The sequence below is a fragment of the Nicotiana tomentosiformis genome, chromosome 12 (assembly GCF_000390325.3).
Source record: "Nicotiana tomentosiformis chromosome 12, ASM39032v3, whole genome shotgun sequence".
In the NCBI taxonomy this organism is placed as follows: domain Eukaryota; kingdom Viridiplantae; phylum Streptophyta; class Magnoliopsida; order Solanales; family Solanaceae; genus Nicotiana; species Nicotiana tomentosiformis.
In genome coordinates this window covers 60,222,343-60,246,799 of record NC_090823.1, presented here as the reverse complement: position 1 = coordinate 60,246,799, position 24,457 = coordinate 60,222,343, and the positions used below count along the sequence as shown (strand labels likewise).

Genomic DNA, 24,457 nt, shown 5'->3' with positions numbered 1-24,457 from the left:
GAAACACAACCTGCTTCAGCTCCAAAATACTTCTTCACGATCGCGAAGACAGGCTCGCGAATGCGATGCCTTACCAGGCCTGACTATTGCGAATGTGCCACCATCCTCGCGAACGCGTAGGCCAAGACTCTCAGGCCTAGTTTCCGTTACGCGAACGCGACCAGTCAATCATGAACGCAGAGCACAACTGCCCAGACCTTCGCAAACACGACTGCCTTATCGTGAATGTGTTGAACAAAAAGGCATCCAGTCCAACACCTTCTTTGCGAACGCGTCTCTTTCTTTGCGTTCGCGAAGAACAAAACCAGCACCAGCAAACTAGCAACACCTATTCATCCAAACTTGGTCCGACACCACTGCAAAACACATCCGAGGCCCCCGGGACCCCGTCCAATCACACCAACAAGTCCCAAAACATGACACGAACCTGCTCGAGGCCTCAAATCACACCAAACAACATCAAAACTATAAATCGATCATCGAAACCTTTCTTTAAACTTTCAAACATTTAAACTTTGACGAACGCGTCCGATTCATAATTAAACATTCTGGAATAACACCAAGCTTTACGCACAAGTCATAAATCATGATACGAACCTATTCCAAGGCTCGAAACCTAAAACGGACATTGATAACAACAAAGTCCACTTCAAATCAAACTGAAAAAATTCTTAAACTTTCAAAATGTCACATTTCCATAATAAGCGCTGAAATGCTCCCGGACCACCCGATACCCAACTTGAACATATGCCCAAGTCCGAAATCATCATACGAACCTATTGGAACCTTGAAATCCCGATTACGAGGTCGTTTACTCAAAATTCAAACCTTAGTCAATACTTCCAACTTAAAGCTTCTGAATTTAGAATTTTCGTTCCGAAACAACTCCGAACTTCCCGAAATTCGATTCCAACCACACGTACAAGTCATAAAACATGAAGTGAAGCTAATCACGGCCTCAAACCGCCAAATGACGCACTAGAGATCAAAATAACCAGTCGGGTCGTTACATTCTCCCCCACTTAAATGTACGTTCATCCTCGAATGTGCCAAGAACTGTTCCGGAGTTGTCCAAAATCATTGTTTAACATCTCGTGTACCTACCCGTGCCACCACAACCCATATGAGCACATTAGCTCGAGCCAAACTGAAGATCATCTCTATAACCTTAGCTAACAAGCCTTAGAACCAAATTCCAACATCCAAAATTCTCCACGAGAATCGATTCTAACATAGGAACACCGCATCAATCACTACACACAGTACTGAAACATGATCATGCACCTATGCTGAAATCACACCATGCACCACATAAGTCGTTTGCTCATAATAACATCCTTAGACCATAATAGCTGCAATTTCACAAATTTGATGCCCGCAATACACCTCATAACACATGTAAGCCTTGTTCCAACTCTCGCAATACAGCCACGACGGAAGAGATGTGTAGAAACTCATAACCACCTACCAAATCAATGAATCATGGAGTCTCTCCACCTAACAAGAACCATTACCTCATTCTGAACTGAAAAATGATATTTTCTCTTTAATATACCCTACACAAATCCGACCGCACTGATTTCAGGTCCAATAACCTCGTCTCACCCAGTACAAACTGTTCGGGCAATAAGCCACCTCAAACGCCGTCAAAAATCTCATACAGCGCCATCAAAGCGCCAACAAGCTATTACTCGAATATGACCCATAGGGAAGAACGAACTCTGGCAAAGAACCATCCAGCCCGCGTAATAAATAAAATGGCCAAACCGAGGTTATGGCTCTATCTTAGAGATGAGAAACAAGGCATACAAAATAAGTATAAGGAACCATATTTAACATCTCACCGTTGCGGCGTGCAACCCGATCCAAATATGACACTATTGCGGTGTGCAACCCGATTCACACAACATACCTGTGGTGGCATGCCACCGGATCTAAACAATATACCTGTGGCGGCGTGCCACCCGATCTAACCAACATATCCGTGATGACGTGCCACCCGATCCACACATAATAATCAATAAGGAAACCCACATCAAGCTGTAATGCTTATACTTACGAAATCCACGAATATCGACCACAAGCACGCCAAGAGCATAATACAATCCCTGGGGAGACGATAATGCCATACGCTACAAAACCCAAGCACGACTAAGGTGCAATAAATGACTTGCATCTCGAGAGCCATCTTGCTCATATAACACCACAAGCTACATAGGATCACAAGAAATGTGTAAATAATTAAGTCATCTCATAACCCACGTGGCACAATAGAGTATTACATGGAATAACTGACAACGGGGATAACATCCAACGCCCAAAGACTCCTTCATAAGCAATGTTATGCCGAATGAACACATCCGACCTAGAGCATACATTCACATTAGACCCACCAACGGACCTCAAGCCGATTCTGATAATACCATATTGGGCCAACAACCTTTCTAGGATCCACAATGGCCCTATTCATGACACACACGAGCAACCGTCCAATCCGGACAAAACTCCGACATGCCACAACTAAATGAATAGAGCGCCTTTCAGGCATAAACTCTCACATTAGCGATAGTACCAGAATCTCCATACTTGGTTTTAATCCTTAACAATCCAGTGACTAACATGTCACACCTATACAATTTTCTCGTGGGATACACCCCCACGACCTTCCGTACTAGGTAGAAAAGTCTGCACCTCCATACCACCAACCATACAAATTATGTAAAGCAAACCAAAAATCCGCAAATCAATACACAATGCCCTTCCACAGAACACCATTCTCAGGCGACACTAAGATAATGCCAGCTTACTCTGAACATCTGAATTCTTCCCTGCTCATCCGAGCTCGTGACATTCTTATCAACACCGAGCCGCAACCTTGATCCTCAACTTCCAATTCCCATTCCACTCACTGCACCTATCATGCCTCTACGTGAGAGTACAAGAATTCATTGTAACCCCTGAACTACTAGTAGAATAAACACTTCATTGGCTAGAAACCTTTCACTTAACTCATTTCAGAAGACGAATCGGAACACACAATCAACTTCTCATAACCGCGAAAGACACAGAACTCAAGCCGTCGTCTAAGCTACCATAACTATTCCTGGATCCATTTACACATAACAAGGCCATCAGAATCAAATACCTCCAATCGGTTAAATTGTGGTGGTTGTCAAGCCCGCACGTTAAACCACAAACCACCTGTATAATTTAACATGCCGAAGGAACTGATCATTGCCATAATCATGATGATTCAAACCATTACTAACCGATCCAACTTCTTCCAATTTACTCTTGAATTGCCTTAGAAATAATAATAGTTCCATTCAAAAACATAACAAACTCAATCAGCACTCATCCCGAGTGACCCGAATTACGAGACCACATCATCTCAATACCCATGAACCATCTCATACTCTCATCAAGCGCACAATAGCATCACTAATTGGTACACCCATTCTGCAAGACCTCCTGCAAATCCGAAGCTATTTCTCCCATTCCTCTTGTACTACCCCGTACACCCTATGATAACATAGAAAATTCCCCAAGTATTCTTCACACTCGACTTCAAAATCCTGGTCTTCAGCCACATAACGAACCCAAAATCCATAGACACCGTGCTTACATCCTTGAACCCATTAGAACCACTATTAAGAGTCACCTACTCTGACCTGGTCCCAAATATAATCAAACTCCAATGCTCTGTTATCATATAAACACTCCCAAAGAAGCAACAGGATGAATTCTTTTCCTTGTACATCACATCCACAAGAAACCTAAACTCTAAGTCTTCCAAAAGCCTGCACATGAATTGATAAGGCAAAATATAGCACACATTCAACAAGTTATTTGCTCGAATTACCCCCGATGTCTTCTTTTCTTAGTCAAAAATAATCCACCAATACACCGATAACCCGAAACCGCACAAGCAGACAACCACGTGATTCAATCGTAGACGATAGGCTCCCCTACTTAGCTTACCATCACATAAATGTAGCACCCATAAAGATTCCTCCTTCTCAATTACCATGATCTCGCATCGTCAACCCGCCAAATTTCTCGTAGTATCTTGTTAAAATTTTCATGAACATTCCGAATTATCAGCTATAATCGCATATTCAACCTTCTGTCGGGTAGTAAGTAGAACTCTTCGTCAAGACTATCAAAATCACGCAACCGCTAACTTGCTCATAGGAGATAACCCACATGCGGAATTCCATACTGACATCTTCCAATGACGCTGCACTAGGTACAACTACCACGAAATCAGTAAACCCTCCTGAGCCCATGCTCGTCCACCAGCAATACAAGTCTATTCACTCCCCATTGACATTAACTGAAAGTCCGACAATATATTCCAAACTCGAAGTCATGTCGTATCCCATAATAATAATCAAGCTCTTATACCCCTAAACACTCCAAGCAAACTTATTTCCGTCATATTCAACCTTCCTCAGCACATTAGCCACCATTCCCAAATAAAATCCGTAGACCTAGTTACTGTTCACCGTGATTCCCAAATCGCTCTAAATTTTTCTCAAGGCATGTGACTATCCTACCACATAATCCATATGCTACTCTGCCATGTCATTCTCTTATCTATCACAATTATACCCATATTCTACTACCAGGGAAGTATTTCATCCCTTCTAAATGCACCTAGTCTTAGACTCCTCCGAGTTTATTCAAGTTATACTGAGCTTTCTATAACTTACGGAAACCATCAGCTCTCTTGTTTTGATGGGCTTAATTCCGAGGCCTTACTTATTCTTGTCACCTTCTCACTCACCTTTTCTTATACTTACTCCTATCTACCTAAGACCTTGTTGCTCTGTGATACTTTATCTTGTGACCTACACATATCTACTTATACTACTCGTAACATTCCTTTAACTTACTAGGACCATATATTTTCTTTCATGCCTTCTCAGTTGTCTTTAAATGTAAGCAATTACTTTTCCTGGTCGTTCTGCCACATGTTGCATGAATACTTGGCTTATCTTAGTGCCCACACATATTGGAATTCCATGGAACCCATATGATCTCGAATATTACTTTTGATTTTTTTACTTCCCGTTCATTAGCTATGATAGGTGCCACTTTCTTATGGAGTGCATACAATATTGTAGTGAGATTGTTGTTACAAGATCATTTCTTCTTTATGTCAATATGCTTAGGTTGAAGTCTTCTTCCTTCTTTCCTCAGCTAGTCTTTCTTTGTAGTACTTAGGGGAGACCCTCTGACTCCTGTAAAGCTGCAAGCTTATTACATCGTATACCCGAAGGATTTTTTGATGTCCTTACTCGCCTATAATTATCCGTAGTTACTTACCTCCGCGCCCTTGTGCTCTTAGGGTTGCTTCTGAACTGAAATATAAACTGTCTCCCTAGTGGCATTCTCTTTTATTTCCATAGCACTTATACGGTACTTGTAACTACCCTAACTCCTATCCGAATATTTCTTAAGGATCATGATGTCATATCTGCTAGACTGAATTCACTATGTTGGGATTCTCTATGTTTATCTTGCATGATCTATTGGTTTGTCTGTATCCTCTTGTCTAGCCATAACTAGGCTCTTCCTGAATACACTACTAACTACTCATTGCTCTATTCTCATATCTATATTCCGCGTAATCTCTCTTGGTATATGTCCTTTGTCTTAACTTACCTCTTGCACTGGCTCCCTATGTATCAAGTGTCCATTCGAACTTATTTATTAATAACATCTTGGTCAAAAACTCTTACTACCTTTCGCCTTTTTACCACATTCTTTCTTTACCATTCCATAGTTTTCTGAACCACCTTTTGGGGAGTACTAAGATTTAGTGCAACGACGATCTACCCATAGATGTTTTACCTCTTCATATTTGGCGTCTTTTCACATCATCAATGACCCTTACTCACCTTGTGATAACCCTTCTATACCAGGGATAACTGAATTCTTTACGCACAAGGGTGACACCTAGTGTAACTGGCACACTTAGTCCCTTAAGCTTAACTCTGCTCACATTGCTTGCTTTAGGGAAGCGTCTTCCTGAATGAACTTTAAAGGTTATTCTTTTGTTTTCCATTCTATTATTTCCAGAACGCTATCTTTGAAATTCTTACGATGCCGACTATTATAAAATCCTTTGGTCCCTAATTCATGTTCAGTTTATCTTGTTCACTAGCCCATATTGATTTCTATTACTCCGAGGATCTAACCTTTCCTCCTGATAATCACGTTGGAGTCACCAACTCATTTCTCTAAATGGGGACATGACTTTATGGCTTATACTCTTTTTTTGTCTCAAGGCCTGTAACCTCTTATCTTTTCCTTCACTTGACTATAGACTCTGTAATCCTGTCATATTTTGATTAACCGTTATTACCCATTTATCACATATTACTCATAATGCTTCATTTACTCTCTTCTTATTCTCCGGCTAATATTTCTTTCTATCACTTTACTGGAAACTTCAACAAAACATTCTTTCGCTTTTAGCTCCCCTTGCTCTATCCACTGGCTCTTAGGGTCGCCTAGCATTCTCTCTTTACTAGGCACGGGAGCCATACAAAGGTAAATATTTATCCCTTCTAGGATTCCAGTGCCTATCTTCTGAATTTTATGAACATGCTAGTATTCATATCTTACTGTACTAGTCTAGAGTGCACCATCGAGTTGTCTCATAAGGAGAACTATTACCACGTTCGCAATATCCTTCAGAAATGTCAGCTAATGCTAACAATCCATCCACCATTTTGGGTTACTGTAACCCTAGCTGGATCCTGATATCCTATCCTTCTTTTAAACAATATATGTTAGCTCCCATAGGGTATCACTAAGATGGGTGTGGCCAATTGTATATATGTCTATTACTATTGAAGGTAACTCAGAATACTTATATTTCTCTGCCTGATTTGTAAAAACTGATTATATTCACTAACTGGGTACCTCGTACCCTTTTTCACCTTGCTTCTTTTAATTGTTGAAACTTGTTTGTACCTTCTGATTCTCTTGTTGCTTTTTACACCATAGGTGGATAGATTTTTATGCCTTAGGGCTCCTTATCAAGAAGCTTACACATCTTAGCACACACATGATCTGCTGAAGACCTCACATTTACTCATCATAAGCATGATGCAAAATCGAGTTCCTCTGACTAAACTCTTCCATATCCACATTCAATCTCTTACCAACTGTCTTTCTGGATGTAGGTATCGTTGTATTATGAATAAAATAGAATTTAGGAGTTTGAATTCTTATAATTGAGCTCTACCACACGATCTAGAGTAAGAAGAAAGAGTGACAATCCTAAATGCCATGTAGCCTCCTGCTTATATGTGTGGTGCACAACACAAGGATAGAACTTCTCTGATACCACTTTTGTCACGACCCAAACAGCAGGGCCACGACGGGCACCGGTTCCTTACTCAATCGAGTACCAACGTAACATATCTTTCATATCATACTATAATGGGCAAGTGGGCCAAAAGGGCCGTCATGAGATAACCAGAATAAAACACAAAGGAATACTAGACATAGGATGACCCAACATGATATAAAAACTTATACATGTTACTTACATGCCTATACGACCGAAATGATCATTTCTATACTCAAAACATAGGCCGACAAGGCCGTACAATCATCCATATACATGACATATGTCTACAAGCCTCTAAGAGTACATAAACATCATAAAGGCTGGGACAGGGCCCCGCCATACCAATCTATACATGTGTGAAGAATACTGACCAAATAGGAAACTCCGGAGCAAGTGGAGTGCACCAACACCTTCCGCTGAGCTGATAGCCTACTAGGGGGATTGTTAACCTGTCTATCGGGACCTGCGGGCATGAAACGCAGCATCCCCAGGTAAAAAGGACGTCAATACTAATAAAGTACCGAGTATGTAAGGCATGAAAAGCAGTATATAAAAGACATGAAAAAACATGGAGTAAAAAACTCAACCTGTATGTCTGAATAGCTTTGTGAATCATGAAACATTTATAATGTCATGCATATCCATATAAATGTCATATCATGCGTAGGTATATGCGTACATAACGTCATTAAGCCTCTGAGGGCATCCCATCATATATTTCGGCCTCTGTGGGCGAAATCATCAACGTATACCAGCTAATCAGGTGGTGGTGCATATATAACGCCATAAACTTTCCCCATACCCCATATACATATAATATACACGTATATAATGCCATTTGGTCATGGGTCAATGTACATGTATAAATGAATGCAATGCATAAGAAGTAAGTCAATAAAAACTTATCGGGATGTCATAAGATCAATATGCCCTCAGTTAATATCATGGAATAAACTTTATGAACTTATGTATTTTTTGAGACCCATGAACATATGATATAATAATAGGACACATGGAGAATAAAGAACATAGGCATCCCTAGTACTTCTAAAAATAGAGTCACTTGTGAAAGTTGCGTATTTGCTCGTTTCGTTGTATCATATGGATCATGCCAAAGGAAAGAAGGGATAGCCTAAACATACCTTAAATCCGTTGAGTCCTTAACACCTTCCAAGAAATTCTTCAAACAACTCAACTCAAACTACCATAGCATAAGAAGAATCAAAATCAGTGCTGAGTAAAGGCTATGTCCGCTACTTAAACTAGTAGCTCATTTATGTAAACATGGGCAGCATCTCCCCTGTTACAAGGGCCTCCTCCAATACTGTATACCAACAACAATAACCATAGCAATACAATAAGAACAACATCAACAATAGGGTACAAAATATTTCTTAACAAGTCATGAATATATCACGACGAGCGGCAAGATCGGATTGAATCCCGTTAGCACCCTTCAACCCCATTATCATTCATTTTTGAACTTAGTAATATATCCAGTATAATAACCAATACCTTTTAAAGAATTTTCAACCTTGCACTCAATTTCAAATTTACCCGAAATAGCCTAACATAAGATAATATCACTATGGACAACTTCCAAGTGCTTTATAGCCATTTCTTTTCTAATTACCAATTTCCCTCAACAAGATTGACATGTAAACCAACATAATCATATAACAATATCATAGCCAACTTATTTTTCATAATTTAAAGCCATATTAATTCATATACAAAACTCCAAAATAGTCCAATAAGAGACAACAACTTCTTATACAACTTCAAGTTCTATCTTGTAATTCTTCACCCAAATAACTTACCCAATACATAGATAAGCTTAATCCCAAGCAATAGGGTGTTATATATACCTTAAATAATCATAATAAAATCGAACCGAAGCTTCCCTTAGCTTACAAGCACCCTTAATGACATCACAACACCATAGAGACTCTTTTCTTAACTTAGGCTAATATTTGAGGTTAGGTCTAGGAAAAACCACCTTGGATTCGACTTGGAACTATGGAGGACTGTTATAGAGGTGTTTATAGAGTTTGGGAACTGTCCTTGGTCGAAAATGACCAAAAATGAGCCATCCAAACCCTTTAAAATGTTAAAAGGGTCGTCCACCGCCTAAGTGGATCCCATTGGTAGCTACTTGCGCAGTCTCGCAAAAATACAAATATCTCTCTACTCCAATGTCATATCAAAAAACGGTTTAATGCATTAGAAACTAGACACGTATATATTCAATTTTATATGTTGTTCGTCCTTTAATTCAAAGTATATTAGGAGAAAAGCTACGCTAAATTTGACCTAATTTTCAGCACATTATGAATGTAGCTTGTGATGACCTTCCTTCTTTTGTTCCACAATTCGCTTGACTTCAAAACGTAACACACGACTATCATACGACTAAATTAATTCATTACATAACCTCCTCACCATGTTAAGAACCCTATTCTCACCCCCAAAGTGCATGTCATAACATACCCAACTTGTCGACTTTCGACGAAACTTATTTTGTTCGATTCGTTTAGCTTCTAAGCCTCCCAACCCTCTTGGTACTTGTTATCCATGATCTTAAAGATTTGTAACCTCCACGGTACCATGATTAACTTACTTTATGTACTTTCAAATATAATATTATTTCTGAGCTTACATCAATTGACTTACGACATACTCTCACGTACGAAAACATGAGGTGTAACAATCAATAGTCTAATGCTATGAGAAATTATACTAATGTGGTAGTTATACATGGAAAATAATGTACACTGAAAACCTTTCATTGTTATAAAATAGTAAACCCCTAAGGAAACAAAAGTGTCAATGAATTAAGGGCTAAGGAGGGAGTTCTACTCAAGGTCAATGCCCCCTTTGAATCCCCCGACACTTTAAAGTTCCCAAGGGACTCAAGGCCCAGGGCAATGCTTGTGCCTGGAAGAGCAGCCCAACCTAGAGTCAAACCCCACTCCCAAATACCCCTAACTACTAATGACTCATTTTCCCTATTGGTTTAAATCCCAATGAGGCTCTTTCAATGTAAACTAAATGCTACTGTATCACATACCCCAAAAGTATACTTTCCCTTCTAACATAATGACATAAAGGCACACAGGCTACATTTGGTACCAAATAAAAATACATATAAGGTAAATCTAAAGGCCAAACTTCGAGCACACATAGGAGAGAAGCAAAAACATCATAACATACTGTTAAATGTCCAACACTAAGGAAATACATTCAAAGGAAAGGCAAGGAGCACAGAATTCAGGTGTGCAGTAACCCTGAAGATGTAAATATTTTCCCTATGATAGACTAATTATAGGTTGGTTAGCTTGGGTCTTACCACTAGCATATGCATGAACCCGTAACACTACTTGGAACTTTAAAGGTCAACAATAATGATTCAAATAAAAAGTTATGACTAACCACTTTTATAGAAGTTATCAAAGATATTAGAAACATGATTAAATTTCAACATGACTACAAGTTCACAGATTTGAACATGGAATCCCTGAGGACATAACAAGGTTATATTCCTAACAGTATTATCCTTAAACAAGCCATCATGTCCAGAAAATATCAAACAATGAATTCTCTCAAGGTTTAGGTATCAGCTTTAGTTTTAGATTAACAAGAAGAAGAGGACTGAGGGTAGTTCAAAATAAGAACATGGGATCATGGAGTCAAACAAGGAACATACAATATTCAGTCAGCTATATATATGCACTTTAAGTGAGGTTGTGATTTCATATAGACAAGGGAGATTTGCATGTTAAAGAATTGAGTTAAACATGTCATGAAAGGAGAGGGATTACAGATAAAGAGAATATTATACCAAGACAAGTTTACTTGAAGAATATAGTCTAAATTTGTTTCTAAATGTGAAGTCATCATACTCAGCTTTAAAAATTATCACCTGACTTATAACTATAATGAGTAAGTCCTACTTTTATCGAAGATAACTTAATGATAACTGCATGTAAGCTTCACAAAGTCAAAAGTAGCATAAAAGAGATTAAAGACAAGAAAAACACTACATCTAAATAGGTTTTGACATAAGCATGTAACTCAAGGTTTTAACTAACATGATACAACCAAGTTCAACTTAACAGCAATTACCAGCTAACTATAGCAAAACATGATCATGACTTGTTCTATGAAGAAGAGGATAACTTAATCTTAATAAAATATAGATAGTAGACCTATTAGTATTCATGAAAAGAAGAAAGTTCAACTCAAACAAGACTATTTCATATAAATGCAACCAACATTTAGGTATAATCATGAGAATGCCATGGTGAGAGCCCAAAAGTTGCCTCCAGATTAGCAGATACAGGTATGAAGAAGGAATGCATCTAAACACTTATATTTCATGCTATAGTTGAATGGTGGGTGACATGAACTTATGAAATTTCAAGTTTATCTCAATTAGGATTATTGAATCATAAACTCGATCACAAGACAAATAGAACACGGGGAAAACAATAGGCAGAGGTGAAGATCACAGTTGAATCATCAATGAAAGACTATGAAGTTCAGGTAAACATGAGCAGTCATTCAAGGCACATTACAGCTTAAACATGCAGACTGCTTGAACTCGGAAATGAAAGTCATCAAGAATTGCATAATAACTTGGTCAATTATAAATTAAAGACTCAAGAAGCATGACAAGTGATCACAAGTAGATAATATACTATCATAAACAGAACATAAACATTTCCATACTAGTTACAAGCATCATAAATAACTACAAAAAATAACCAGCATATTCATAATGTTTATATAAGATGATTAAAGAGAAAAGTTAGGAATGTACTGACATTTTTGAGGGCAGCAAACCAAAAAGCTTCAAGCTCGAAGCAATGATAGTACTCAGAAATGAGAAAGGGAAAAACAGTAACGAACCCTAGGTTTTAAATCTCAGAAATGCTCTTAGATGATTGTGTAGATGTTTTCAGTGTTAGGTCATATCTTAGATGAGAACATTAAAGGCCCCTTTTATAGTACCATTAAGGCTCTAGGGTTTCATAGATTCAAGACAGTAGTGGAAAGTGATGAAAAATCGATGATGATAGCAAAATCGAGTGAAAAATCTCAGAGACAGGGGGAATTAGTGATAGTTTTTACCTGAGTGGAGAGCAATTGAACGTTGAAGGAAAACCCATCAGACAAAGCCCAAAAATCCAAAGGTCACTACGTTTGACCTCTGGGTACATAATATTCATGATGAAGCTCTGAAACGTGCACATGCATGCTCCTATTTGGAAGAACGAGTGGAGAAACCAGATGAAATGAAATTTCATCATTTAGGTCTAGGGTTTCAAATTGGGGGTTTTGATTTCAATCGATGAGAATGGAAATTAGACTCACTAGATTCATCTCCTAGGGACAAAGGAGATGAATCTGTAAGTTTGATTTTAAAGAACGAAAGAATGAGGTTTCGACCTTATTGGCCGTGTCTAATCTCTTAGATTTGGTGAGCAAAAAAAGGAAATTAGTCGGATTCGGGGGAAGGAAGTATAGGGAAGGACGATTTGGTGAAGGTCTTGTAAGCTTGCACTGATTTGTGTAAGGTTTTCATGATTGATGGGCTTTAAGGGATGAGAAAAAAGAGAGAGGAAAGGGAAATGAGGGCGGCTGGGCGTGGTAAGAAATGATTAGAGTTTATGGGGGAATATGGTTTGTATCTAGGATTAAAGACGAGAGATGGAATGGGAGCCGTTGGATCTACTGATCAGCGGCTCCGATTATTTTGGTAATTGAATTTTTAGAAATAATTTAAGTGAAAAAATCAGTGACCATTGGATTAAGAGATTTTGGATGGTTGAGATTAGATCTCTGGGGGCGGGTATTAAAATCAAAAGAAGAATCAGAGAATAAATGTAGCCGTTGATTAGATGGATCAACGGATTAGATGGATTGTATTTCTTGTGTGAGTGTTACAGAGAGGTGATGTGGCGCGAGCTGATTGGTGCAAAGAGAGTGGCTTGGATCGCCACAGTGGAAAGAGAGGAGTGTTTGGGTTGGGTATATTTCGGACTGGGAAATATAGATCCAAGCCACAATGGAAAGAGAGTGGCTTCGATCTCCACAATGGACACTTTGTCTTTGATTTGAGAATTGCAATTGTAGCCTTAGTCTTTTAACCCTTTTTTGAATTTAATTTAAATACACTTAGCAATTTTCAATAAATGTGGTAAAAATTATAATTACTATATATACTACTAGTTATTTTAATTAACTATTTATAAAACACTTTGTCTTCCTAAATTGCAACACTAATTTCGAATTTCACATAATTAACTAGAAATTAAAGAGTAATTCATTAAGTTAATTATAGAACATACGTAATTCATATATAATAATTATTTTAATAATCCTAAGAATAGAAATATATTTGAAATTACATAATCTTAATATTACGCGATTAATTTAAAAATTAATACTTAATTAATTTGTAAAATAAGTATTTGTTACTAGAAAACACTTTAAAAATATTTATTGTAAATTATTAAGTATAAATAAATTAATTTAAAAAGAGAGGGTCAAAATTTACCATCAATAGCTGCCCCTCTTTGACCGGAGACGATGAAAGAGTTTTCGGGAAAAGAAATTGAACCAAAGCCAATTTTGTACCGACTTTAGGCATGTATTGCAGGATTGAGTTAAGGAAGAATCTAGGATGTTTTTTAGGAAATGTTTTGGAGATATTGGGACCGAATTTTGTCTTTGAATTGCTTACATACCTCGGGCTTAATGAGGATAAGGCCTCATATAGTCCTGAAGTTAAGATTTTGGGGAAGCGACATTCATAGGAATTGCCCCAGTATCGTATTATGACGATACAACGAGATGGAGGATTGGACACTTATGATAGCTTGAATTTTACGGCTTGATAAGGATTTGAAAATTTTGAGTTTCACTGATCGTCTTGAACTTGGATCTTAGGCCCGCTAATGGGTTGGCTGTCCCAATAGCGTTGTGGTTCGGTCTGCTACCAGGAAAAGTTCCACGTTGCGGTATTTGTTCTTGCAAAAAAAATTAAATACACGCATACCAATATATTATAATGCAGAATATATTAAGATGCGATGTAGATGGTGCAGGAATGATGATGCCTGGCTGCCGGCGAGCCGTTATTTGGGATCGGGATGATGGGATACTTGATCTTGACTCGATTTATTAGCCGGGCTGTGTACCGTTCCACAACTGTCGGAGCATTTGAGAATTGTCTCCGCTTGTTGGGAGAACTTGATTTGCAAAGTGCGTCTCCTCTTGTTGGGAGAGCTTTGCACTGAGAAATGTCTCCGCTTGTTGGGAGAGCTTGATTTGCAGAGTGCGTCTCTACTTGTTAGGAGAGCTTTGCACTGAAATGTAAAGTAATCTCCGCTTGGGAGTGATTAACTAAATCGTAATCATGCCGGAAGCTGCTAGAGCAAAACGTTAATACAATCAAAGTAATAGTAAATGAAATAAAAGCATGCCCAAGAGATACTCTTAACTGCGAAGCTATGTTGCGACCATCAATTGGCAGAACGTGGATGACGAGGTTTGCGACTGTCTATTCTAGCATCCGTTGCGACAGAGCGGCGATGCGAATTACTTTGTTGGAGAAGTTTTGCATTTTGTTATATACAATGATCCAATTTGTGAAGCCAACGTTCGATTTATACAGGGCGCTCCGATGATTAACCAGACGATTTGCTATATACCAGACTTCAATTGGCGAAGCCGACGTTCGATTTGTTTAGGGTGCTCCGATTGATTGAGCTGACGATTTTCTATGTACAAGTTTTTTTTGTATCAACTGTCTGATTTTAAGGTACCTACAAAGGATTCAAAGGTTAGCTTTAGCTATAGCAGAAAAATTCAAGTAAAGAGGAAGAGAGATAATCTTAGGCATGTGGCTGGTCTGTCATTTGCCCCAGTGTGGTCCTAGTGCTTCCTTACTCCCTGTTGACCCTGAATTCAAAGAAAATTCTTGAGGGGGGGGGAGGGGGGAGTTGGTTTGTGTCGACCACAGTGTTGGTTTTCCCCGACCTTTGACATGATTGTACCGCAAAGTTCGGTAGATGGAACAGAATACGGTATATATATTTTGTCTTTAGAAAATATTTTGAAAATAGTTTGTTAGTCAAATGCCTTCATTCCGGATTATGACATGTTACGAAAGGTTCTCCACACGTGAGCGTATCCTCTTGAAAACTTTGTTCTGCTATGTCGACTTCCCGTGATGCTTCTGACAATGCAGCTGGTTGTTGTCGCGACTGTGTCTTAATTTGACGTAATGCATTACAAGGCTTTTCCTAAGGTTATGACCGAACCCTTTCAGGTTGCCTACATATCCAAAACGGAATCAGGTCTGAACGTAGTTCATGGATTATGATTAAATATGAAGAAGATGACCGAGCCTGACTCAGGCAGCCTACGTATCCAAATGGAATCAGGTCAAGGCGTAGTTTGATTACAATAGATGCAAGATGATGAGATTAAGAATAAAGAATGACCGAGTTTGACTCAGACTGCCTACGTATCAAAATTGAATTAGGCTAGAACGTTACTCAATTACAAAAGACGATTGAATCCGATAAGGATTGCCTACGTATTCCTTTTTGAGGAAATCAAGTCGGCGTAGTTCTTGAGCAACATACAAAAGTGATATTTGGGTTTTCTATTACAAGAGAGAAGGGGGAGAGAAATCGAACCCTACGTGGGTTGCCTACGTGTCCCTCCATGGGAAGTCAGGCTGAACGTAGTTCTGTTACATAAAAAACCTGACTCTATTCGCCTTCAGACATAGTATCTCTTGATTGCGTCTGAGTTGATGAGCTTCGTGTTGACTCTTCCATCCATTTCTACCAAGATTAGAGCTCCACCCGACAGTGCTTGGTGAACCACGTAAGGACCTTGCCAGTTAGGTGTGAACTTTCCTTTAGCTTCATCTTGATGGAGAAAGATTTTCTTCAAGACCAACTGCCCCGGTGCCAACTTGCGAGGCTTTACTCTCTTATTAAATGCACTGGCCATCATGTTCTGATATATCTGACTATTACATACTGCATCCATTCTTTTTTCGTCAATGAGCATGAGTTGCTGCTGTCTGACCCGTATCCACTATGCGTCATCCAACTTTGCCTACTGAATAACTCTTAAAGACGGTATCTTGACCTCTCCAGGTATCACAGCTTCAGTGCTGTATGCCAACATATACGGCGTTGCCCCAGTGGATGTTCTCATGGTAGTCCGATAAGCTAGTAAAGAGAAAGTAGTTTCTTATTCCATTGCCTGTGATTGTCCACTATCTTCTGCAGAATTCTCTTGATATTTTTGTTGGTTACCTCGACTGCCCCATTCATTTGTGGTCTGTAGGCTGTGGAATTGTGGTGGACGATTCTGAACTTCTCGCAGATTTCTCTCATGAGGTCGCTGTAGATGCCTTGTCAGTGATGATAAACTCCGGTATCCCAAATCTACAAACGATGTTGTTTCGGACAAAATCTGCCACTACCTTCTTCGTGATGCCCTTATTTGGTGAAATAGTCGATAGATACCAAGATGAAATGATGTCCATTTGATGTTGCGGGCTCTATGGGTCAAATCACATCCATGCCCTAGGCAGCAAACGGCCAGAGTGAACCCATTACATTTAACTCATTTAGTGGAACCCGAATGAAATCCCTGTGAATCTGGCACTGGTGACACTTCTGCACGCAGCAGATACTTTCGCTTTCCATAGCCATCCAAAAGTATCCCTCTCTCAAGATCTTCTTGGCTAATGTGAACCCATTCATGTGGGATCAGCATGTTCCTACATGTATTTCCTCCAATAACCTAGTTGCCTCGGTAGCATCCACACATCTCAGCAAACCTTAATCTGGGGTCGTCCTATATAGGACTTCCTTATTGAGGAAAAGTGGTTTGCCAACCTCCTGAGGGATCGCTTTTGACCATTAGTACTATCCTCTAGGTATTCTTTAGTTGTAAGGAATTTCTTGATGTTGTGATACCATAGTTTACCATCTGGTTCTTCATCTACATGGAAGTAATAAGCATGTTGAAACCTGATCTCTACCATGATATGGTCAAATGTAGTTCTTGTCTGGATGCTGAATCCTAGATGATAGGGTTACAAGGGCGTCGGCGAACTCGTTCTGAATCCCGGGGATGTGCTTGAACTCGATATTTGTGAACTTCTTGCACAGCTCTTTCACACAGTGCATGTATCAAAGTATCTTGACATTCTTGGTGGACCATTCCCCTAGACTGGTGTATCAACAAATAGGAGTCTCCAATGACCAAAAGTTCTTTGATGTTCATATCGACTGCCATTCTGATCCCAAGGATGCATGCTTCGTATTCAGTCATATTATTAGTACAAGGGAACCTTATCTTTGCCAATGCTGGATAATGCTGTCCAGATACCGAAATCAGAACTACCCCAATTCCAACTCTTTTGAAGTTTGTTGCTCTGTCGAAAGACATTCTCCACCCAGGGTACGATTCTGCAATATCTTCTCCAGCAGATAACACTTCTTCATCGGGAAAATATGTGGTAAGCGGTTTGTAATCCCCATCCACCAGATATTTTGTGAGGTGGTCAGCTAAAGCTTGCCCCTTGATAGCCTTCTGAGTTATGTACACAATTTCAAATACGGTGAAGAGAATTTGCCATTTAGCTAGCTTTCCGGTAGGCATTGGCTTCTGGAAGATGTACTTGAGAGGGTCGAGCCGAGATATCAGATGCGTGGTGTATGCCGACATCTAATGCCTTAGTTTCTGGGCAATCAAAGTCAGAGCACAACAAGTGCATTCTATCAGAGTATACTTGGCCTTGCATGGCGTGAACTTCTTACTTAAGTAGTAGATGGCCTGCTCCTTGATCCCAGTTTCAACATGCTGTCCCATCACACAGCAGAAGGCATTATCCAAGACTGTCAAATATAGCAACAATGTCTTCCCTGGTTCGGGGGGAACCAACACTGGTGGATTTGACAGATATTCTTTGATTCTGTTGAAGGCTTTCTGGCACTCTTCTATCCATTTTTTGGCATCATCTTTTTTCAATAGTTTGAAAATGGGCTCATAGATTATCGTGGACTGGGCTATGAAATGACTGATGTAATTCAATCTACCCAAGAAACTCGTGACATCTTTCCTGCTCTTCGGTGGCAGTAATTCCTGAATGACCTTGATTTTTGATGGGTCCAGTTCTATCCCCTTCCTACTTAAAATGAACCCTAATAGCTTTCCAGTGGGGACTCCGAAGGCGCACTTTGATTGGTTCAACTTCAAACTGTACCTTCGCAGGCATTCGAAAACTTTCCTTAAGTCGTCCAAGTGCTACGAACACTTTCAATACTTTATGATGACTTCATCCACATACACTTCAATCTCCTTATGAATCATGTCATGAAAGAGGGTCGTCATGGCCCTAATGTAGGTAGCACCAACGTTCTTGAGACCGAACGATATGACTCTATAATAATAACTCCACAAGGTGTGGTGAAGGCCGTCTTCTCTGCATCTTCCTCTTGCATCAAGATTTGATGGTACCCAATGAAACAACCCATAAATGACTGCAGTTCATGCTTCGCGCAATTGTCGATGAGGATGTGGATATTTGGCAAAGGGAAATTGTCTTTTGGACTAGCTCTGTTGAGATCTCGGTAGTCCAAACATATTCTGATCTTTTCGTCTTTCTTGGGTACTTGGACGATGTTTGCCAACCAGCTTGGATAATTGGTGACCCTCACCATATTTGCTTCTATTTGTTTGGTAACTTCTTCCTTTATCCTTAGACTGAAATCAAGTTTGAATTTTCTAGGTTTCTGCTTGACCAGCAGTCTGGTAGGATCGATGGGCAGTCGATGCTAGACAATTTCAGTACTTAATACTGGCATGTCATCATACGACCATCCAAACACGTCAATGTACTGTAGGAGGAGCTCTACCCATTTTTCCTTCTGCTCGGCTTCTAGTTGAATGCTAATTCTGGTTTCTTTTACATCTTCTTCACTTCCTAGATTGACCACTTCCATTTCTTCGAGGTTAGGCTTTTTCTGACTCTCCAACTGCTCGATATCTTGCGGGAGATTGTTGGGCATCATGCTCTCGTCATACTCCTCATAATCTAGGTCGTTGCGCACAACGGTTTTGTTACATGTCATAATCACGGAACACAGGTTTTTAGTAGTTTGATTATACCAAGACTCTAGCGAACCAAAGATGGACTAGCGGTCCAATTCTGTAGCTCTTCCCCTGGTTTGGCATCCCTGATAGTTGATGTCTTGATGTCAGTCCCTTCATAGCATTCTTCAATCATATTCATGAACAACTTTCCCATCCCGTCGATGATATAATCTTTGGGTAATGAACTTTGTCCCGTACATGCAACATGCTCTGGCACAAAAACCCTTTTCCCGGAGCTCACAGTACGAGCTTTCCCTTTTGGAGGCTGATATCCTATGCCAGCCCTTCCTTTCTGCCCATTATGTTCAATTGGCTCTGTGATTCCGTCTGACTTAGCTCCCAGCCCTGTCCTTGGCCTCTATTCATATTTCATCATCTCCCCCATAGCCATCTTGGATCTATACGACCACTGCATTCCAAAGGTTGTTCAGTCTTTTCTATCTCGGCAGTCTGCATGATTTCCACTGCATGGAAGGCAACTCCGTCTAGCTCTTCAATGATCAGAACAACATACTCCAAATAGAAGGAGTGACCCACTCGCCATGGACCACGATCTCCTCACATCCCCACTGATATTTCATGCATTGGTCCAAAGTGGATGGTAGGGCCCCTGCCATATGTATCCAGTGCCTGCCCAGGAGCAAGTTGTAGGAAGAGGAGATGTCTATTACTTAAAACAATATGGGGAATTCGACCAACCCGATCTGCAAGGCAAACTAAATTTCTCCAATAAGATCCTTTTGCGAACCATCAATGGCTCTCACCCTTACGTGCCTTTCCTGGACTTCCCTCAAATGAATTACCAACTCCCATAGGGTAAAGAGTGGACAAATTTTGACTACTGACCCTCCATCGACCAACACCCGGGACATCATTTTATCCCCGCATTTGACTGTGATATGAAGAGCCTTGTTGTGACTTGTGCCTTCGACAGAAAGTTCGTCTCTTCTGAAAGTGATCATGTTTGCTTCGACCATTTTCCCAATTGTCACGGCCAGAACTTCACTAGTGGTGTTACTGGGTACACTCACCTCACTTAGTACTAGTAATAAGTCATCCTTATGACTGTCGGAACTCATTAATAGATCCATGATTGATATCTGTGCTAGAGTTTTCTCCAGCTGCTCCTCCACAGAATACTCTTTGCTTGACATCCTCTTCCAAAACTCGGCGGCTTCTGGGTCTGTTATGTTCCTTCTTGGAATTTGTTCTCTTCCCAAGTTTCCTCGATTGACATATTTAGGAGCGTAGCATCTCCCGAACCTAGTCATACCATGGGCTGCGGTAAAGTCTATCATTTTGGCCTTTCCCTTCTGCTGGTACATCCATAGGACGGTTTTGTACTCCCGACTTTCTTCGTCTTCTATAGCAATGGCAGGTTGTCACTGATATGTTTGAACAGCCACTGTAGGTCTCAATTGTACAGTAATCATTGGAGCTTTTTGAGGAGGGATCCTGGCGGCTTCTGCATTTCCTATAGTGACAACCGTTCCATTTAGGTCATATTCTTCGTCCAATGTGATCATGTTAATTCCCTAGTTTTGGTGATTTGGTAGTGGATTGCGATTCATGCTGGGCGGTGATGGAGTGTACTGAATGGCTCCACTGTTCATCAGGGTTTCAAACTCATTTTTCATCTTAAAACAATTTTCAGTACCATGCTCGGGTACATTGGAATGGTACACACATCTTTTAGTTGCATCAAAATACTTGGAGGGATGTTAAGGAACCCTTCATTAAATTGGGTGTATCAATTCTTCTCTTCTCAATCTCTCAAACAACTTGGTCAGAGGCTCAGCAATCAGGGTATATGTTATGCCCCGACCTCGGGGAGCGCGACCGGTGCTCAACCGAGATAACTTGGCAGAGCAAGCTTGCTAGATTGCCTTCTACCCAACTCACCCATAAATAAGTAAAGATAAACTTCATTAATTAACACCAAGAGGGTTCATGAACAACACTAATTCCATCACCATTAGTTACTTCATTTATAAAGTCTCAAAATACATACACTTTCATAGTTTGAAGTGGAACATGTAATACACATAGGACATTACTATCTTGAATTTCCCAATACCAATACACAACCCACACCATGTCTACGGAGCCTCTAATAGATACAAAAAAAGTACAATGATAGTGCCGGCAACAAGGCTCCGGCTATACTTCAAAACATAATACACACAGAACAAAAGATGCAGGACCCTGAAATGAAGTGGGGCTCACCAAGTCAACTTGGAAGAGAGTGTACCGCTATCACTGGTCAATGCCTTCCGTTGGGGAACCACCTGCATCCATTAAAGATGCAGCACCCCCGGAAAAAAAGGGACGTTAATACATGTCGAATAGTAATAGTATGAAAACCAAAAACCTATGCAAGGACATGTAAATACAACATGAATATGATGAATCATGGTAACAATAAAAGGCTTAGATAGCCGTTAAAGCCTTAGCAAATTTATTAAGAGCTGTCAATGACATTGATAAATTTTTAAGTTGGGGATCCTCTACAACTACCTTTACACAAAGAGGCCCTGCCGCCTCACCCCAATGTATGCAGGTGGAGGTGCAATCACAATACCAGAAACTATACGCAAAGCGGCCCCGCCGCCTCACCCCTATGTATGCGGGTGGAGGTGTATTGACAGTACCACAAAGTCTACACAAAGCGGCCTTGCCTCCTTACCCCAATCTATGCGAGTGGAGGTGTATTCACAATACCACAACTCTACCCAAAGCGGCCCCGCCACCTCACCCCAATGTATGCAGGTGGAGGTATATTCACAATAACACAAACTCTACACAAAGCGGCCCTGCCGCCTCACCCCAATGTATGCAGGTGGAGCTGTATTCACAAAGCCACACTTCGGAATCCCAAAATGATAATAGTTTGTACAAAAGAGTTCTATTTCAATTGAACCATTTGGCACCTTTGGCCTTAGTAAGTGTAAGTTCATAAGGTTTAATCATATGAGAAATAAGTGTTTGATCACATTGATTTCATACAAGATCTTCATCCCAAAATGGGTATAACATAATTAAGTCAAAAATAGAGAATCACTAACACACGAGGGTCCTAAGACACTATGCTAATCGGGAATAAATTTTACTAGTTTGAATACCCCACATCAATAACGTTCCATGTTCGAACTTCACATGATGGAGTTTTGTAAGAACACGGGAATTCCAATACCAGAAAAAAAAGTTTAGCCTTCATAGCTCGAAAGAGATTTTTGTAATGCCACAATAATGTCCCAACACTCCTAACGATGCCAATCTATAAAGTAGGAGAGATTTATAAGCACGATTAGAGGAATTCGCATGGCATGGCTGTTACAACTATGACCCGACCTTTCCCTTAACTAATTCAACAACAAAACCACCCAAGATTGTTCAACAACTTCCCCGCAGTCTCTATTAGCTCATGCATATGATAAAATCTACCCTTAACACCCACCATCAACCCAAACCCAAAATTGAAGATTTAGGGGAAGAAATGCTTACCTTTTGAAGCCATAGAAACTTGCTTTTGATGAAATTCCCAAGGTTTGATATGAGTAGAGTAGTGAAATCCTTTGTCCTTCCTTTCCTCTCTCTAGAATAACTCTCTTCTCTCTCTAAAATATTAGGTAGTCCCCCAAAAATGAACCCTTAGGCTAGATAAATGAAATGGGGGTCGGGTTATAATATTGGAAAAATGGAGCCCCGACACAGATCTGCGGTCGCATATGCGACCGCATAATCCTTCTGTGGTCCGTAAAATGGACCGCATAATGACCCTCTAGAACTGGGCATTTCTTCTTCACTATGCGACAGGTCTGCGGTACGCAGACCAATTCTGCAGTCGCATAATGGACCGCAGAACCTCCTTCCGAAGTTTCTCATGCTGGATCTACGATGGGATCTGCGGCTGCATAATGGGCTACATAATGGTCTTCAAAATTGGCAAATCATTCTGCTTTAATCCGCAGCCGATCTGCGGTCCGTAAACTTATTTTACGGTCGCATAGTGGACCACAGAACTGCCATGTTCTTCAAAATATTTCCTTCAAAAGTCCGTACCGCAAAAACGTTTTCTACAATCCTCAAACATATTAGCTTACCTCAGTACCACAAAACCTCAGGTTTTAGGTAAAATCTTACGTGGAATTACATCCTCCCCCGCTTAGGATCATTTATCCTCGAATGAGGGTCAAAATTCATCATTAGTACCCAATGTGACTCAGCTGCTATAACACACACCAGCAGTTCCAAATTTTTGACTAACTCCCTAAATTTCCAAAAATTTCGCTAGAGTCTCCCCTATAATTAGGTATTATCCACCTGTCAGAGAATGCCAAAACTAGTCCTAACAACATAACCACAACACAACGATGTAAAACAGCAGGGAAACAACACCGGCCACAATGCCATTAAACATTACATTACTAAGGAGGAGCAACTTCAACTTAAGCCGTACAGAGGAAACATAATTTATAGAAAGTTAGCTTTCAACATCATGGACACAATTACATAGCTATTCAAATAAATTAGGATACTTCTTCTTCATCTCTTCCTCGTCCTCTCAGGTGGCCTCTTCGACTTGATGGTTTTGCCATAACACTTTCACGGAGGCAATCTCTTTATTCCTCAACTTTCAAACTTGCCTATCAAGAATTGGAACTGGAATTTCTTCATAAGTCAATTTTTTATTAATCTTAATTGTATCAACCGGAATAATGAGTGATGGATCTCCGACCACCTTCTTCAACATGGATACGTGGAACACCAGGTGCACTAAAGATATCTCCGGAGGTAGTTCAAGACTGTACGCCAGCCGACCAATTCTCTGAATGATTATGTATGGTCCGACAAACCTCCGACTCAACTTCCATTTCTTACCAAACCGCATTA

General features: G+C 40.0%; 1 protein-coding gene across 1 annotated transcript; it reads right to left on the bottom strand.

Moving 5' to 3' along the window:
* Nucleotides 1–17,026: 17,026 nt before the first annotated feature.
* On the bottom strand, nucleotides 17,027–18,136 carry LOC104111918 (uncharacterized). Its single transcript, XM_070190610.1, has 3 exons — nucleotides 17,506–18,136; nucleotides 17,302–17,407; nucleotides 17,027–17,147 (listed from the first exon to the last, which is right to left on the bottom strand). The coding sequence occupies exons 1-3, from the start codon at nucleotides 18,134–18,136 to the stop codon at nucleotides 17,027–17,029; spliced, it is 858 nt and encodes a 285-aa protein (XP_070046711.1).
* Nucleotides 18,137–24,457: the final 6,321 nt, after the last annotated feature.